At 39.2% G+C, this 18784-nt stretch overlaps 1 protein-coding gene across 1 annotated transcript in view; it reads right to left on the reverse strand.

The window, feature by feature from the left end:
* galnt18b (UDP-N-acetyl-alpha-D-galactosamine:polypeptide N-acetylgalactosaminyltransferase 18b) overlaps window positions 1–18427 on the reverse strand; it is a 145239-nt gene extending 126812 nt beyond the window's left edge. Inside the window, exon 1 of the mRNA XM_088334432.1 lies at window positions 18014–18427. Coding sequence (XP_088190558.1) covers window positions 18014–18257 — 244 coding nt within the window. The 5' untranslated portion in view covers window positions 18258–18427. The remainder of the gene's footprint in view (window positions 1–18013) is intronic.
* Window positions 18428–18784: the final 357 nt, after the last annotated feature.

The raw sequence follows: 18784 nt of genomic DNA on the forward strand, positions 1-18784 counted from the left end.
CAAAAAAGGCCGACCCAGCACTTTTGGTTATGTTGACTGAGTATGTTTTCAGCAAAAAAGAGCAAGGAGACTGCTGGTTTTGATCTTCCAATAATCCAGTTTTATTTTGTTTTCTCCTTGGATTACTTGCATCTTGATGTTAATCTTTTCCAAACTATATGTGTAGATAATTACATATTTGCGATGATCGCACCCCATTTAAGGAGTTTAGTCTACATCTGGACTCAGTTTTACTCTTTGGGTTTACTATTCTAATGTGCCAATGACCCTGCCAAAGAGGGAAATGCCAACCAAAAAGGGTTTTGTGTCTCAACGTGAGTGATGCTTTAATGGCGCACAGCCATTCTGTTTGTTTATTTGTTTCTTATTACCCATGAGAAAAGCGAAGATAGTCATAATGTTTTCTTTAGGGATTAAAGTACATGTATGTTTCTTTGTATGTCAGTCCACCCAAACAAAAAGAGGAAGAAGTTTAGAGAGAATCACTATCTTTCATAGGCAATCAGGGAGGTTTCCCTAGATATGAAAAAAAAACACTAGACAAATGATGACTCGGCACTTTTGGTGTGTTGACTCAGCATTTTTTTCCCAGAACGACATTTCACTCTCTCAGGCCGGAACAACATTAAATATCAACACCATTTCAGGACTTTTGTTTCTCCGCCTTAGTGTTTTTCTTTTCCATTGTGATGTGTCAATGACGGGGCAACACGGCGGCGCAGTGGTTAGCGCGTGTGCGGCACAGTTCATGTCATGGGAACCTGTTGTGGGTTCAAATCCAGCTCCAGACTTCCTGTGCGGAGTTTGTATGTTCTCCCCGTGCTTGCGTGGGTTTCCTCCGGGCACTCCGGTTTCCTCCCACGTTCCAAAAACATGCATTTCAGGTGAATTGGCCGGTCCAAATTGTCCCTAGGTGTGACTGAGCGAGTGAGTTGTCTGTCCCTGTGTGCCCTGCGATTGGCTGGCAACCAGTTCAGGGTGTCCCCTGCCCACTGCCCGGAGATGGCTGGGATGGGCTCCAACCCCCCCGCGACCCTAATAAGGATAAGCGGTACAGCTAATGAGATGAGATGTGTCAATGACTCTGCCAATAAGGGAAATGCCTCCCAAAAATGGTTTCACGTCTCACTTTCTATGGTTTTCACTTTCACTGTCATACGATTCAGTACAATTCTAATTGGTTCTATGAATTTATTTTCATTAAGAATGTTTTTTTTTCATTTAGTTATATTATTCTTATTCAAAATAATCAGATCGGTAATGATTTCTATAGTATTTCCTCATTTTTAGTGGTAAATCCATTCCATAACGCCCCGTACTAAGTGAGTTACCTTCTTTTTTGCTGTTTGCTGGAGCCAATCCCAGGAGACGTTTGGGCAGTAGGATGGGGACACCCTGATCAATCTCAGGGCACAAAGGGACAAACTAACACACCCATTCCTCGGGACAATTTTGACTTGGCAATCCACTAGCCATACATGTTTTTAATCTATTTTTTTGGGACTGAAATAAAAACAAACATACGTTTTTTTGACTTACAAAACCGAATGTTCCATTAGTGCGCCATATCAAAAGCGGGAAAATCTTTTCCAGTTTTATTTTCCCAAAGCAATTAAGCACTCAGCAGGAGACATCGCTCGCCTCAAGTCCAATGCATCATCCCATCAGCTGTGATTCAACCACACCGACGGTAGGAAAAGACATGCTCCACTGGAGCATCTGTGTGATGACAGCACTTCTAAATCATAGGGGGCTTTGCATTTGGACTGCAAATCACAGCAAATCCACAAACAACCACATGAATGCAAATAAGTAAACAGACTTGGCATGGGTTGACAACCATATAAAGTAAATTCAGTTTTTAAAGTACATGTTTGGGGGTATTTACTGAAAAGACACAGTTTTATATCCATTTAAATTCTGACAGTTTACGTTCACATCAGTCTCCCCTTGAACTCAATAAGAATGTAAGCACCTTTGCCAACAGAAGCAGTTAAACAACATGGAGTGTGGTAATAGCAGTGGTTACACCCAGAAAATGTGTCTTCCCTTCAGATGGCGGGCAGGAGTCAAAACTTTAGAGTACCTCGCTGTCACAATGAGAAAAAGTCCAAATCAGGGTACAATACAGCTATTTGAGGCAAGGAAGAACTTAAAGGGATACCCAAATTCTAAAACATGTAAAATGTGACAAAATAGTACATGGTTTAAATTTTATATACATATGTACCCTTTACACATACTCTCCTGGTATACCAACACTTGGTGAAAAAGGCTCTGCAAAGAACCTCTTTTGTCAGGTTTTACCAGGCAACAATCAAGAAGATCATTTGCCCCAACATGACTGTGTGGTATGGCAGCAGGTGGTTAAGACTGCATAGGGGATCGTAGACTGACCCCTCCCTGACTTGGAATCCATATATGTAGGGCAAGTCAAGAGGGGAGCAAAAGCCATTGCCATGGATCCCACCCGCCTGGGCCACAGACTGTTTACACTGCTTCCATCAGGAGAGCGGTACAGGAACATCCGCCACTAACAGACTTAGACAGTTTTTATACAGAGGTGTCAAGCCAATCACCACTTCCTCACTACCACCCTAACTGCAGGACAATAACTTATGGGCTGCTAGCCGCAGCACAACACACTTTACTACTCAGCCGCACCTTGATGTACATAAACAACACAGTCATCTTGGGAAAAAAAGTACATATATATATTATATTATATATATTGGGGCAGCACGGCACAGTTCTGAGGTCATGAGATTAATTGACCGGTTCAAATTGTCCCTAGATGTGAATGAGCAAGTGAGTTGTCTGTCTCTGGGTGCCCTGCGACTGGCTGGCAACCAATGTTCCCTCGAACTTTCCACGGGTCTGAGCATTCACACAAAGTCGATGAGCAACGCTTGAAACAACAGTGAGCAACAGCAACCCCAAGTGTGGCAACTAAGTCATTATCAAACATGTCCAAAACTTGACATCACGTTAAATTTTGCTGAGTTTCCGGCAATGCAAAAACATTTTTTTCACTTTTGAAAAAAATGACTAATGTATTATTGCAAAGTTTGTACGGCCTACAAACGTCATTTGTTTTTACAATTCTTTCACAAGAATTCCATTTCTTTTTTTTCCTGGTATCTTGTCGCATAATACTAACATTTTTGGGGGCTTATTTAGTCGGTTGCACGATACACAACTGTATTTAATCACATTTTAGAGGAAGTTCAATGTTGGCAACAAGATCGACTTGGTATAATTGGAAATTATTTGAATGCAACACAAACTTTTTCTTCTTTTTCCCTGTTTTTTCTATTTTTTTAATTCCTTTAAAAAAATGTCATTGTGTTTATTTTTTCGTTATTTTTTAATATTTTCTTTTTGTTCTCTATTTACTTTTTTTCCTTTGTTTCTTTCTTTTTTCTGGCTTTTTTCTGAATTTTTCCTTCTTTTTTTCTCTTTTTTTCTCAGCTTTTCACTACTTTTTCATTTTGGTATTTTCTTCTTTTTTGTTCTATTCCCCCTTCCTCTAAGTCATTTTGTGCACAATTTTACATAATATGTGGTCATATAGGGATGAAAGAAGCAAAAACAACCTGAAGAGCCGTTAAGGACCCAAAAGAGCCGGTTCCTTTTAGTGAGCCGAGCCGAAGAAGCCGGTTCTTGAAAAACACTACTGACTTTACTCAACTTCGTTCTGCTTTGACCTTGACTTCCAAATACCTTCATACACTGTAACTGTGACTTAATTCGCTTCTTAATTAGCAACTTCGAGCCCTGATTTTTGTCAGCTTGCTAGATTTTCTTGTGCGCGGAAAAGCTCTGGGTAGTGCGCAATTGTGCGCACACGCAATTTAGAGGGAACATTGCGCTGGATTTATTTTCTTGTGCGCTGAGAATGTGCGAGCAGTGCGCGATTGCGCACGCGCGCAGCTTAGAGGGAACATTGCTGGCAACCAGTTCAGGGTGTTCTCTACCCACTGCCCGAAGATTGCTGGGATGGGCTCCAGCACCCCCGCGACCCTGGATGGATGGATTATATATACATAAAACCATTTTTTGAACGTCCTTTCTAAACACTGTACATTAAGGTTGCAAAGAAATTGTCATTAGCATTTTTGTCAATGACAATAAAGACAAATTTGAATCTTGAACATTGCGTAGTCGAGTTTCTAATTTGGTCTCTGCAACATGCAGTCTGGTACTGTACACCTGCTGCACAGTTCTAGATGAGTGCAGGCTGCAAAGGACAAGCCGTGGGCGACCACATTTTAATCTTGATGGTTCGCATCATGACCAACAATAACATACAGATGTCAAAATTAAGTGGCACCACGCCGTGCAGTCTCTAAGGATTTTGCTGTAGGTAAACTTACCTATAATTTATGAAAAGTCACATTTATTTGTACAGTATAGTCCTCAATCACAGAATGTTTCAAAGGACTGCACAGGTTTCAATGACACCTTCCCCTGATCTTAAACCAACATGCAGGCAAGGAAAAACTCAAAACCTCAGAACGAGGAAAATAGACACTTGAGAAGGGGCCTCAGAAGTGGTAACCAGACTTCCAGGATGACCAAGATGCAATTGATTTAGCATTGGGTACACATAACATAGTGAAAATTGATATAAGAAAAAGATAGGTAATTTTTTTGAATATGTCCAGGAAGTGCATTACAGCAACAACGCCTCAAGCCCTTCAAATAAAGCTGACGGCAGAGACCGTCACAGAGGACGCAGTGTTTTCTGGACTGTGAGCGAAGCAAAAACACACAGCCGCTAACTTTTTTCAGGACTTTTGGTCGAAGTACAGTAAAAGGCAACAGCACTCTCGGTGGGCGTGTGCAAACCTGCACCTACGACCCAGCCAATAAATTCCCCCCAGGCTGACTCCAATGTGATGAGAGAAGGAATTCAAACGGTTTATGTGCTGTTGCCATGTTGCTATGTGGTGGCAACGGGACTCTCAATCTCACATTGTGCTTCACCTCCCACACTGCGAGTCTGACGCCAAAAAGCTTTCTCTTAACAAGCTTCTGTAAGCCGCCTGCACTTCATGTTTTCAATGTGCTCTTTGTGTGCATACTAAAATTATGAGTGCAAGATTGCTCAGTAAATCATTTAATGTTTGTTGTCCTGTTTTTTGAAACAATAAAAGCTGCTCATCATTTCTGTGTTTCTGTGATATAAAACAGGAAAGGGGTGATAACAGGGTTCGTACCTTTTTCATGGCCAAATTCAAGCACTTTTCAAGGAATTTATCCAGTACAATTAAAAGAAGAAATCCATATCATATATTTTGCAGATCAACAAATATATCTGCGATTAACATATGCGATTTTTAATCTTGTGTGTATGCATATAACAAGACATATATTTTTTAGATCTTGGATTTGAACAATACTCACGTACATATTTTATCTGCATGATATACAGTAATCCCTCGGTTATCGCGGTTAATGGGGACCAAAACCACCCGCGAAAAGTGAAAATCCGCGAAGTAGCGACGCCCCTTCAAAAATGCTTAAAAAAACAAAACAAATTATTATTATTTTTAATTATTTTATTTAATTATTATTATTTTTTAGACCCGCGAAGCTCTGAACCCGCGTATGTGGAACCGCGAAGTAGCGAGGTCCCACTGTATGTCCATAACCGATACGCAATAATAAACATTTCATAGTGCCCTGTTTAGGAGGACAATGCTATACAAACTAAATCAGCTGCTGTAAATCACAAGGGAAGAACTGCAATGGCAAAGCAAAACCAACAGAGAGCAGTGTTGGTGTCATTTTTAAGCAGAATGGGGGGGAAACAGTTATTACTTGCTTGTTTTACTGTGTTTCACTATTCATTTATTGTTGTGTCCTACTCATATGTACTGCGACCTTGGGGGCCCTGAAAGGCGCTTCGAAATACAATATATTATTATTATTATTATTATTATTATTATTATTATTATTATTATTATTAGTAGTAGTAGTAGTAGTAGTAGTAGTAGTAGTAGTATTCATTTGGGCCTTTACTGGGTATTTGGGTTTGTTACAGTTGTAGGCCATGAGGGCCTGCAAAGTCAACTATGTTGGCCTAAGAATATCTGAATCATTTGATGTTAATTTTATTTTGTCCATCAGTACTTATTGAATAATTCCAAACGGTCTGTCAGCTTCATTTTATTGCTACTCCCTGGCTGCTTCCAGATGTGTACTTTCATATTCAAGGATTTAACTCATCACATTTCAGCCATTAGTTGTTGCTAGGCTCAGAAATTTACCCGGAGGCATTCACAAAAAATTCCGAAGGCAGTCTTACATAATAACAGTCTTCGAGAAAGCTGTGGCTGAAGACCACCTAGCTGGCGTTGAGAAACATTGACTGTTTTACAAACTGATTGGCTAAGAAGTAGTAATCCACCAAAATGATCACGCCAACAGCCATTAGATTTGAAGAAAGGGCTGAGCAAGAAAATACAATATATCAAGTTGATTTAATAGAGAAAGGTCAGACAACTCCAAAGCGAGCAAGCCTTGCGCAAGCAGGAAAAGGTTTTGTCCGCCACTTTAAGCCTAAAAGCAAGATCTTAAGTAAGCGCCTAAGTTGACCCAATCAGGATTACAGGCTCGTACGTTGGGGTTGGGCCGAGCTTCTCTTTTGCATACTTTTTTTAAACATGTATTATCCACCTGTCATTGTTGATTGTCTGTTTATACATTCTTGTTTAACTGGGATTTCGTTTGCGTGTCCGCACGGCGCCTTGTCAAGCTGTTTAGGTTTATTTTCGTTTTGTTTCTGTTTTACTAAATTATGAATTCCCCTTGTAGAGATCAAAGCCAACAGAAAAGCTAATGTTGTGACTCATCCATTTGCAGGTAACTTGTACCCGTTTTTATACTCATTATTGTTTTTATTTCTATTTTTTCATATACATTAAAAAAGGATGATGTTGGTTAAAATTCAGACGAAAGAAAAATATGTTGAATCCATTGTAAACGTTAAAAAAACACTATACGATCTCTTGTTAAAAGTATCTTGTTAAAATGTAAAGATGTAAAAATGTATTGTGATATTCTAAAATGTATTTCCTGTGTTCGTTTGCGTGTCCGCACGGCGCCTGCCCACTATCGGGCAGTCTGCATTGCTAGCTCCCCGAGCGGACAGCGCTTGGCGATGTTCGCCGCTGTCGGACAAAGAGAACAGGGCCTACCGCCAAGGTCGGACGAAATCAAAATCACCTCTCCGCCACTTGAGTTCTCACACATAAAATGGGACATTTTACTCTCAAGAGCTTGCTCATAGAGCCAGTTCGTTTGCGAACGACACATATCTAACTCATACTGGAGCTAAATCCCCAAGTGCAAAATCAATGCATGGCCTGTCACAGGTAAATGATAAACCTACCAAAAATGATTTTTGTAGATAGTGCATCAACAGTACATAGAAGTCGCGGTTCTTGTGAAAAACCAAGGTGAGGATATATCAAATAAGAACCTGATTTCTATACCCGTCAACCAATGCAATCTAAGCAGCGTGCATTAATGACTCTGCAGCTAGCTGAGTGTTGACGCTGCTGGCTACTATTACTAATAGCTTCAATACATGCTCATGGGGCAATTAAATGGGACATTGGTGTGTCTGCAAACTGACAGGGAATAATGAAATGACAGCAATGAAAACAATCTGAAGGAGCTTGAATCAGTCCATCCATAGGTCATGTTAACAAAACAAACTGAAGTCTGGAAATACAGGAGCTAATATAAGGTGGGTATTAATCGGATCCATGTTGTAACGCTGCACTTTGCCTGGCATTTATGAAATCCAGCAGATCCAAAGCAGTCCTGAACAGCAAGAAATTGGTAGGGTTTGTACACATTTTTCACAGCCAAATTCTAGCACTTTCTAAGGATTTCATGGACATTTTTCAATTTTCCCAAGTACCATTAACAGAAAAAAATCTTGTATACTGAGAATCATGTATTTTATAGGGCCACAAATATATCTGTGATTTATATTTGCCTAGTGTGGGCATTTATCCAGACATATGATCTCGAGTAAATTGCAGATATTTGTTTTAATATTGTTTAATATGGTTTTTGAGATACATTTCTCCCCATATAGGTGTTGGGTGAAAACTTGTACATGTAAATGTATATGTAGCTTCCATTTTCAGATGCAGGAAGTTCTTCCCATTACATTTTATTACTGGAAAACGCTACCTTAATTTTTTGCATGGCCCCTAACAAATGTCCATAATTGATACGTAATCCTTGCACACATTTCATTTGGTTTAGGTGTAGCATGCACCTGTCCTCTTGGGCACGATCCGTAGAGGGCTATGATGCTCGGTAGCCTAGATGGTAGGGCGCCCGCTCCGAGACTGGGAGGTCGCTGGTTCAAGCCTTGGCCGAGTCATACCTAAGACTTACAACATTGGTACTCATTGCCTCCCTGCTTGGCGCTCAGCATTAAGGGTTGGAATTGGGGGGTTTGGTCACCTAATGACTCCCAACACAGCAGTTGGGTCTAAAATGGCGGCGCCCTGTTTGGCTGCGGCTGCATCGGCTCGCTACAGTTTAACTGTACGGGTCAGGTGTATCGACATTTCGTTCTGTGTGCATGGTTACAAAGAATGACAATAAAGGTAAATTCTATTATATTCTATTCTATTTGTAGGACAATGCCGTACAAACTAATGTGAGTTGCCGTTTATCACAGGGGAAGAAGAAATGCAATGGCAAAGCAAAGCCACCACGGAGCATTTTCAGCATTATTTTTAAGCAGACTTGTTGAGAAAAATAACAACAATTTAAAGACACTCTATTTCCAAAATATAAATAAAGTCAAAATGATTGAAAAGCTAAAAGAATGGTACGCAACAATTTGCAGGATGTCGGGCTTACTTTTGATAGTGACACAAAAAGAATGATGCGGCAACACAGTGACGAACACCTGAGAAATGTAGAGGGGATGGGGTCAGCTAAATTTAGTATAAATGGCAGCAGGTGAATTTTTGCACATGAATGCAAAGAAAAGCTTAAGGGTGAAGTGAATAGGGAGAATTGCACATGATGTCAGCTGCCAGGTTGTGCATCAGCTAAAAAATGGTGACAATGTTTGAGAAAGTAAGTGGTGGAGATTGCTGCACTTGGGAGAGCGTTATTGCACCTTTTTCTTACTGGTTATCATCTAAATTTAGTGAAAACCACAAGTTTAACATAAATAAAAGATTCAATTCTATTAAAATGAATAAAATAATCCTCTTTCGGAGTAGAATAGTTTTTAAGTGTTGTTCTACTGATATCTTTGCTCTTTACTAAAAATCTTGATCAACCTGAAATGAACCGTAACAAAAATTGCAAAAATTAGAAATAACTTTTTAATTTTATTTTCAATGTAATAATGTAATAATACAAAAACAAGGAAAAAAAAATAATATAAATTTTTCTCATTTAATTGTCAAGGTTTTGTAATTGAAAGAAAAAATGTTCAAACAAGTATAATTATGTGCCATCTGCAATTCATTCATATCCCTAATAAGATATAATATTGCGCAACTGAAAAACATTTTTTAACTTCAAAAAATTATTTAAATCAGTTGTTTCATGGGAAACTGGGTTAGAAATATTGTAAGTCAAGGGAAAAAGTTAAATGCAGGACAATCCAAAGTCTGTACCACAAGAGTTTTATTTATTTATTTTTTTACAATAATTTGAAAAGTTGGTGGAAAAGGCAGAGCAAACTGATTATAAATTAATGCTGATTAACACAAATTATACCGTCATACTGGTTAACACTGTATGGTGAAAATTGAGCTGATATTACATTGAGGTAAACCACCAAAGAAGGACGATGACGGGAGAAAACCTGTTATTGAAGCTTTAATTCCTTTCTAGCAATGGGGAAAATTGCAAAAGTACAATACAATGCTTTCGGACCATGTGCCAATAAGTTCACAAGTAAAGTACATACATTTTACATCTGTATGAACTTTTACAAAATACATATATATAACATTTAAACACTTTTTAGAAACAGCATCGCCTTGTTAATCCTTCCACATGGATGAGGATGGATTGGACATGCAGCAGTCATGTCAGCCATTGTCTGAATCTCTGTCTATGTCTAGGTGTTGGAACCAGAAGTGACGTAAGAAACCCAGATGTAGCGTTATTTTGCTACACTTTTCAATTAGCAGCTCAAATAAACACAAAATTTTCATATAGAGCACGTCCTATTGGACTTACATCCGTTTCAAGCTTTCTATTACATTTCAAACATGTTTACTTATTTTTTAAAGCCCCAGTGTGTAATTTTTGCCCACTAGATAGCACTGTATTGACTAATGCAAACACAGAGCGCAGCATGGCAGAAGGTTGTCAGACAAACAAGGCAGCGACCTTAGGTAGGGATTCCACTGTATAAAAGAAGTACTATTTTTCAGATTTTTTATAAAAAGGATTATTGGTATGGTAGTTCAGGTATTTTTGCCTAGTATTCAAATCAATGTTTTTTTTACTGAATAAAAGTTGTTTTGTACCACTAGGAATGACTAAATACTACACACTGTCCCTCTAAAGCAGTTGCGCATTGTAAAAATAGTGTAACGAAAAGTCCAAACACATTTAGCAGAAATAAAAATCCCCAAATAAGTCGCACGATTTATGTTTTTTACAATTTTGTACGCTCGTTTAGGGTGGTGATGGCCCTGGAAAAGAAGCCGTTTCTGAGTCTGTTTGTCTTTGTTTTAAAGGATCTGTAGTGCCTAATGTAATCATTGTTTTTAATCTATTTACTGTTTTTTTTTTTTTTTAATGAGAATTAAGTGCCTCACCTTACCAAACATGACAATTAAAAAAAAGTGGAGCACCAGCATAACACTTCCCCCCTTACATGAGCCTTTTGGTGGCAAACAAAAATGGAGACGTGGCTCTCTTAGGAATGTTTAGCCCGGCTTAGCTAAAAGCTGCAGTGCTCCCAACACCATGAATGGATTCCTGTCTGCATCAGCAACATTGATACTATTTCAATTTGCAACCCCCCCCCCTTTTTTTTTACAAGCACGTGATGACAAGAATAGCTTCTTTAAATACCCACAGAAAGAAATTAACTGTATGTAATCAGGCATTCACAAATTTATAGACCAAAAGTGACTGAAAGGCTTGGAGGAAGCGGTACTACACCCTTGTAATTAAGAAACACGTCAGTAGTCGTACTGTTACTTTATACCTTCAAGGTCAGTTATTTTTAAATGTCTGGTTCATTAAATTATGAAGAAGGTGGAAGTTAATGGAATGGTGACACATTAACGAACGCAATTCACGACAAACTGGAGAATGTTATCCTGCCAGTTTCGGGGGTCAAGTTCTCAGAGGACAGAAACAGGTCACTTTTGCACATCTGCGCCGTATAAAATGATGGATTTAACACATTCTAAAAAAGATGTTTCAAAATACGCATTTGTTGAATGTGATTTTGAGTTTTATTTGGAACATTCTGAAATTAATTTTCCCCACAAATCAAAAGTGATCATTAAAATGGAAATGAATATAGAGTTATGCCTCACTGTATCACGGTTTACTTTTCGAGGTTTCTTTACAGATTCGGATTTAGGACTAATGCGGATTTTGAATGGAATTGTCATTAATATCAACACAACCTGTCTGTGTTCTGCAGCAAAAAGCGCGCAGCAAAGGCTATCATAGGGGCTGGTTGGGAATAGCTTTGTGTGTGCATACGGGGGGTTTTGTATGCATACGTGCGTGCTTGTGTTGGCTGGATGTCTGCAGGCGCGACTGTGATAGGCTTGTGTATGCCATCAATCAAACAGCGGGGCGGGTGCACAAGTCAACGTGTCCACCAAAACAAATTGCGTAAAACAGCGTCAGGATACACAATGTTAACGTGCAGCTAGACAGCTACTCTCTACATCCCTTTCTTGTTCTGAAGGGAGAAGCCCCCAACTTTTGTTGTACTATTCTATAATGACAATAAAGACCATTTATTCATTTATTTACCTGCAAATCTGTGTTTCGTGTTCTTATTTGTTGTACGATAGTTGTTATTTTGTTATAAAAACATATATTATTCATTACTAATATCTAACAAATAAATGTAAAAATATATTTTTCTAATCTGGAGGTTTTGACTATTGTGGGACTTGTTTGAAACGCAACCTCCGCAAAAAACAAGGGATTACTGTACTCTAGTTACAAAAATTCCGGCACACAAGATGTCTTTCGAGCTAAAATATTGCCTGCAAGCGTCGGCTCGTTGCAGTTAGCAAGTGCATCTCTCGCCGTACAGACCTGATGCCACCCTCATTTACATGTTATCAACACGTGCTCCCTCACTTCTCCACCAACAAGCATACATCTCCCTTAGGAACCACCTTCCCATAATAAACTTGCATTATTTTTCATTAATATCGTCTCATTTATCTAATTACTGTTTTCTATGTTAAGTTACTATTTGAATGTGTTTTAGTGATCAGAAAATGTATTTTAAAGCTATTTAGGGATGATTTCAATGATTTTTGGGAGGTCATGAACAGATCGATTGGATTTCAGTGATTTCTTATTGGGAAATTTTGTCCAAGATACGAGAAAATTCTAGCTACGAGTTCATCCGGGAACGATTTAATCTCATATCTAGAGTGGCCACTGTGAAAAAGGACACTTCCAGGTGCTCTAGCACCACTTATAATCCGTCTGTGCCAATGTCGGCAGTGACAGCGGTAACGATGAACGTCACCATATTTGTTTCTCTTTAAAAACTCACTGCTTGCCTGCTTTTAGTCATTATGTAAATTCACTTGAAAGGCGCAACGACTAAAGGAGCTGTTATGAAAAGCGCTACAGAATCTGTGAAAAATACACAAAGAAGGTAGTCGTTTATAAAATCAACTTCTGGCTGCCAAGTGTAGTACTTGCATTGTAAATGATTATGAGGCTGCTCCTCAGGCATGACGAGCAATTAGCATTTGGGTTTACCAAAAAGGAGTAACAGTACACTTACACCTCCCGCCGCTGCATTCTCCAAGACAAAGATGGGATTTAATTTTAAAGTGCTACAGCAGGGGTGTAAAACTCATTTGAGCTCATGGGCCACATGGTAGAAAAATCTCTCTCGCTGGGGAGAGACTACTTTATTAAAGAAAAAGAAAGAGAGACATAAGAGAAAGAGAGAGAGAGCGAGAGAGAAGTGACAAAGAAAACTTACTTTACTTAGAAGGAGTAACTTTTTTCCTCCTTCGCTTCCGAAGTAACATACGGCCAGTTATTCCACCGGAAACACAACGCTGATTTCAATACATGAGAGGGTGGGTTATATTTAGGCACGAAATAGTACTAAATACAGTTACAGTGGCGTCGTCTCAAGAACAGAGTACAAGAACGAGTAATTTCTCCCTACTAATGTTCTGACTATATGTGACTGCATCCAAGCCCTATCTACAACTATAAAATAGTTTGTGTTCGCAAATATCATGGTTTGTCCCCAGTAGCGGATGGTAGGCAGTAGGGCTGCACGATTAACTGAAATCTATCGATAATGCAATTCCACAAAGTGCGATAGTGTAACCGCAAAACATTGTGGGTTTTTTTCAAGGATTCATAGTTCCAGTTTGTTATTTGAGTGATGGCGTGTTTGGCCAACAAGAATTCTCACATTTCTTAGTTAAACAATCAGAAGCAGGTTTTAATGGCACTAGCCAATAAAGACCAGGAAAAGTTTTGCAAGACGTGTGTGCGTGACTTTGATAGGCTGGTGTAAGCAGCCGGGCGCACAAGTGACAACCAAAACAAACACCACAGCTCGTAGCTTTAGCGGCTCATTACATTGAAAAATTAAATTAAAATCATTAATTAAATTGGACTCTGAGGAAAGTCAGAAAAGCGCAGATAGCTGATCACCAGCGAGAACTGCCTGGATTTTTATTGCGTCCAGGAATTGACTGAGGCGGAGTCGTAAAGGAAAGCTAACAGCTAGGCTAACAACTCTTCAGGCACCACTGCCGAATGTGACTAGTCACCAACGCCAGATCCATTACCTATGAAATCGACGACTTGGAGCTACCACTCGTGGAAAACCGTTTCATTAGTGACTCTTGTATTTGAATCATCACAAAGAATTAGCAGAAGTCGCGGTAACCAGACCCTAGCATGTAGCTTGCCAGCCGCTCCCTAAATAGCTTTCTTAAACTGAAGGGAGAAGCCCCCCAATTTTGTTGTACTTTTGTATAATGACATAGATCTATAATTATTTTGTAACAGTCGTATACTCTCAGTCTGTAAGGACATCATCTTGAGGTAAGTCACTATGTTTACGTTCTCCCCATAAACAAAACAAGCACAGAAATGCACTTTCCTCGGATAAAAGAAATCGCAATACATGTCTGAAAAATCGCACTCAGGTTTTTTTCTAAAATCATGCAGCCTTTGTAGGCAGCACGTGGGGAGAAGGGGTAGCTTATACAGGGACCACAAAATCAATGGGGCAAACGAAAGCAGTACGCACAGAGTATTCGTAAAAGTGCTGAATTTTGGTCTTTATATTTGCAATATACCATGTCTGGAGAAAAAAAAAAAGAAAACATTGTGGATATTACCCAGAAATGGAGAAAATCTTTGAGTGGTTTGAAGACAAAATGGGTATAGAGTGTATCGACGTCGTGTCCTCTGTTTCTTTTACTATGTGACTATTTTAAGCAGTTTTAGGGGCAGGGCTTCAATGTGAGTATTTAAGGTCATTTGTAATAAGATAGTGACTTCCAGAGTAATGCGATACTTTTTAGTGTCAGTAATCCAGGGCAGTGGTTCTCAACTGGTCGGACTTCAGGAGCCACTAATCCACTTTATCTCCAAGCCGCGTCCCAAATCAAGTAAAAAATCCACTTCTGAAGTTGATAGAGTAAAGATTTAAGTATTTTGAACTTGAAATAGTAGAATGTATTCCTATTTTTAAAAAAAATAACAAAAAATGAGCCAAATAGAAACAACTTCAATTAAAAATATTGCCTTTAACGCTCAATAAACTACACTTTTAATGAAATCCAAAATGTCTAGCTTGAGTAGCTTAAGCTATATTAACAGCCTCCACATGCACAGACATGAAATGAAAAAGTTCAAATACTGATGTATACATATTACAAACCAACTTATGGACTTTTAACAGAAAAACCTTACTCTCTGAGCCCAAACAATCTATAACTCACTATCGGTAGAAATAACAAACTATTGTATTATTGTAGTAGTTATCCACAAACCCCAAGAAAATGACTTGGAAAGGCACAATTCAAAATGATTCAAGTTTACATCATGAGCCTTTCTTCTAATTTGTTTATCACTAGCTGAATCCTGAGAAACTGTGCTTTGAGGAAATTTTATTCTTTATTATATACAAGATTAGTTTCTACATCACCTGAGTTTGGAGGAATTCACCGGAGAATTCAGAATATGTTTACTTATTATTTCCATCTACTGTTAAAGGTACATTGTGTAATATTAGACCACTAGATGGCACAGTATTGTCTAATGTGAACGAAAAACTGTGCCAAATGAGCAGTGCTTGAAGCAAGATGACAGACAAACATGGCGGCGACTACTAGGTATGGATTCTGCTATGTAAAAGCAATACTAATTTCTCGACCTATGAATATTCAGAAAAATTAACATTGGCATAATTGTTCATGTATTTTTGCCTGTTAATCAAATAAATGTTTATTACTAAATTAAAGGTGTTTTTGTTCCACTAGGAGGCACTAAATATTACACACTGTCCCTTTTAGGAATGTAGCCGACTCTCAGATATTTATAAAGAAAAAAAAGACAAAAATGGGGAAAAGGGAAACAAAAAAAACTAAAATAACAAAAAGAAAAAGAGAGACAAAACAACAGAATATACTTTACATTTTTATATAAATAGATAAACACTGAAAAATACTGAAAATGTCCTCATAAACAATCTGCTCCCCTTTTTTCATGATTGATGCTGACAACAGCAAAGCCAGTGAGCCATTCCTGAGACATAGTGGACCTCAGGTACGAATCCATCAACTTCAATTTTGAAAATCCTCCCTTCTGCTTGAGCCGCCTTGACTGGCAGTGTGAGTGCAATCCTGATGACATTCCAAAAGTTGTGGTAGACCTCAGATACTGTAGATCCATACTATCTAAGAAGGTGATCAGCTCAAGGAGGCTTATGGTTTTTGACGGCAAGTCAGGGAAGCTCTTGGATTTCTGCACAAGCCGTTTACAGTCTAAATCTGAGTGGCCTTCAAAGGGCATCGTGGTGCCTAGTCCCTCAAGTTCTTCCAGATCTTTGTCTTCAAGACTTAGAAAACTGGTCAAAACTCAGAATTTGCTTTCCACATTTTCCAATGTGAAAAACCTCTCGTTGATGGCTGATGTGGCTGCATCAACAACCACATCAAATCATTCTATTTCCAACTTTTTGAGGGCATCGGTGAATGACTCATCATAGGCTTCACATGCAAAGTTGTGCTTTGTGCACCTCAGCCTTTTTGTAGAACAGCCTCCACATTCATGGCTGCTTTATCCATTTCAGCCAATTCAAAAAATGAGCACCACTTGGCCTGTGTTTTCAAAGTTATGAATAACGTGCATTTTTTGGAAGACCGTGTCCACCATCAAATTACCTCAGATTGCCACTATGTTTGTTTGGCATCTTGCTGGTGCGCTTTGACCTTGGTTCTGTGTTTTTTATTTCGAATTAGACAATATAGTGCCATTTAATAGTCGAATATAACACACTGAGGCGAAAAGCTGCAGTGTTTCTCAACTGGTGGGTTAGGACCTAAAAATAGATCGCAGATGATGATGATGATGGCGACCTAAGTGAAAATGTTTAAATCTAAGCTTAAAACACACATCTATTCTATAGCTTATGAATAACCTATATTTTATGTAGACAATATGTATTGTAATATGTATTATTTTCCCTCATGCAGGTTTTCAATCAGGGGAGTGTGTCATAATAGTCTGTGGTTTGCAATAATCTGTGGTCTGTGCAGCCCTTTGATACTCTTTGTGATTAGGGGTTTTCAAATAAACATGACTTGACTTGACTAATGTTTAGTAATACAGTGAATCACCCCCATTGCGCGATGGACGTTTGTTTTGGGAGAACCTGAGAGAGGTTATGTGTCCCTCTTGCACCCCTCCCCTACTCTGCAACGTAGGGGTGCCCATTTGACAAGAGGCAAAGTCATAAGTTGTTAGATAACCCGAAACTGCTTAGTGGCGTACGTTTCTTATTATTTTTTGGGGGGTAAGTTCTCATGCCGCCCCCCCATGTATTATGGTAAAATTGACGCTTGTGCCTAAAACCACCACTGGTAACGCTAACGGCGTTGGAATGTCATCTAAATTAATTCATTAGATTACGCCGCTACTGGAAAAAAAATGGCGTTATTCATAACGGCGTTATTACCAACACTGGTCGCGACCCACTAGTTGAGAAATACTAACTTAGAGGTAATACAATTGTTTTTTTAATAAAGTAACTAGTAACTGTTACCACTGACTTCAGTAACCCACCCAACACTGCGGGCAATCAGTTCCAAGTGTCCCTTGCCCACTCAGTGGCAGTTCAACACTAATTACTACCAGGGCAAGACCACCTCCAGGCACATATTTAACACAAATAAAAGAGGTAGGTATATTTGTCAGTTACACAAATACTAAAATAGAAAATAGGAATACACTATAGACATAAAATGGGCCAATATTTATCCAAAAATGCTTATAGAATAAGTACAATTACACTATAAACTTAAACAAATAGATTAATGTTGTGCTTAAATAAAGAAGAAATTGGCAATTGGCTCCAGTACTCTTGCGACCCTACTGAGGATACGCGGATGGAAATGGATGGATGGAGGAAAGCGTGCACGCACATGCAGGCGCACCCCGGTATCTCGCTAAACAACTTTCCACGGCAGCTGAAATCACGCGTGAGATCAAAAAGCAAAGTGATCAATGTTTTTCCTCGCTTTACCTTGAATGTGTTGGTTGACCACATTTTCAAGGCGATCGAGCCTCTCCATAAGGCGCAGAGTGTCTCCAGATCTTTTGTCGCTCTCCTCCAACTTTGTCGCGCGGAACGGAACTGGCACTTTGATGTAAATATTAGCGATGTAATTCGTCACCCAACCCACGTAGAGAAGGCAGACGATGTTGGTCATGCCGCTTAAAATCACGCATGTTGACACCAAAGTTTTGGTTCTCCTCGTGCAAGCCATGCCCGCATCCCTCCATGCAGGTTGAAATATTTCCCACTTCCAAAAAAAATACTCGATAATCTCCGGCTAGGAGGAAAATGAATCCAAGTTGTATCCGAGATCTTTAATTTGGGGCGTCACCACCTTCAGGTGACCGCTTCTTCTGTCGACCCATCGCAAAAGATCCTGTCTGGAAAGCAGTTGACCACGAGAGAGCGAAATAGGGATGGGTCGTTCTGGAACGAAACGGCTCTCTAAATCGACTCCTTGCAATGAGCATGGGGAGCCGGCTCCCGATCAATTAAGAGCCGGCCTCCCTTCGAGACGCTCTCTCTCTGCCTTCTAAGGCTGGGCGGATCAATCCGAATGTCAATATTATCGATACTGAGCGAGTACTCGAATGGGAATGGTATTAGTCCTAAAATCGAATACCGACTCCCATTTTTTAATTACCACAATAACAATGAATGTTAGTGTACATATATTTTTTAGTCACACCACTGATCATCATACACAAGGTTGTAATGCTTTTAAATCAACACTTTGAT

This window comes from Urocampus carinirostris, chromosome 4 (genome assembly GCF_059441175.1).
Source record: "Urocampus carinirostris isolate Australia breed hairy pipefish chromosome 4, RoL_Ucar_1.0, whole genome shotgun sequence".
Classification (NCBI taxonomy): domain Eukaryota; kingdom Metazoa; phylum Chordata; class Actinopteri; order Syngnathiformes; family Syngnathidae; genus Urocampus; species Urocampus carinirostris.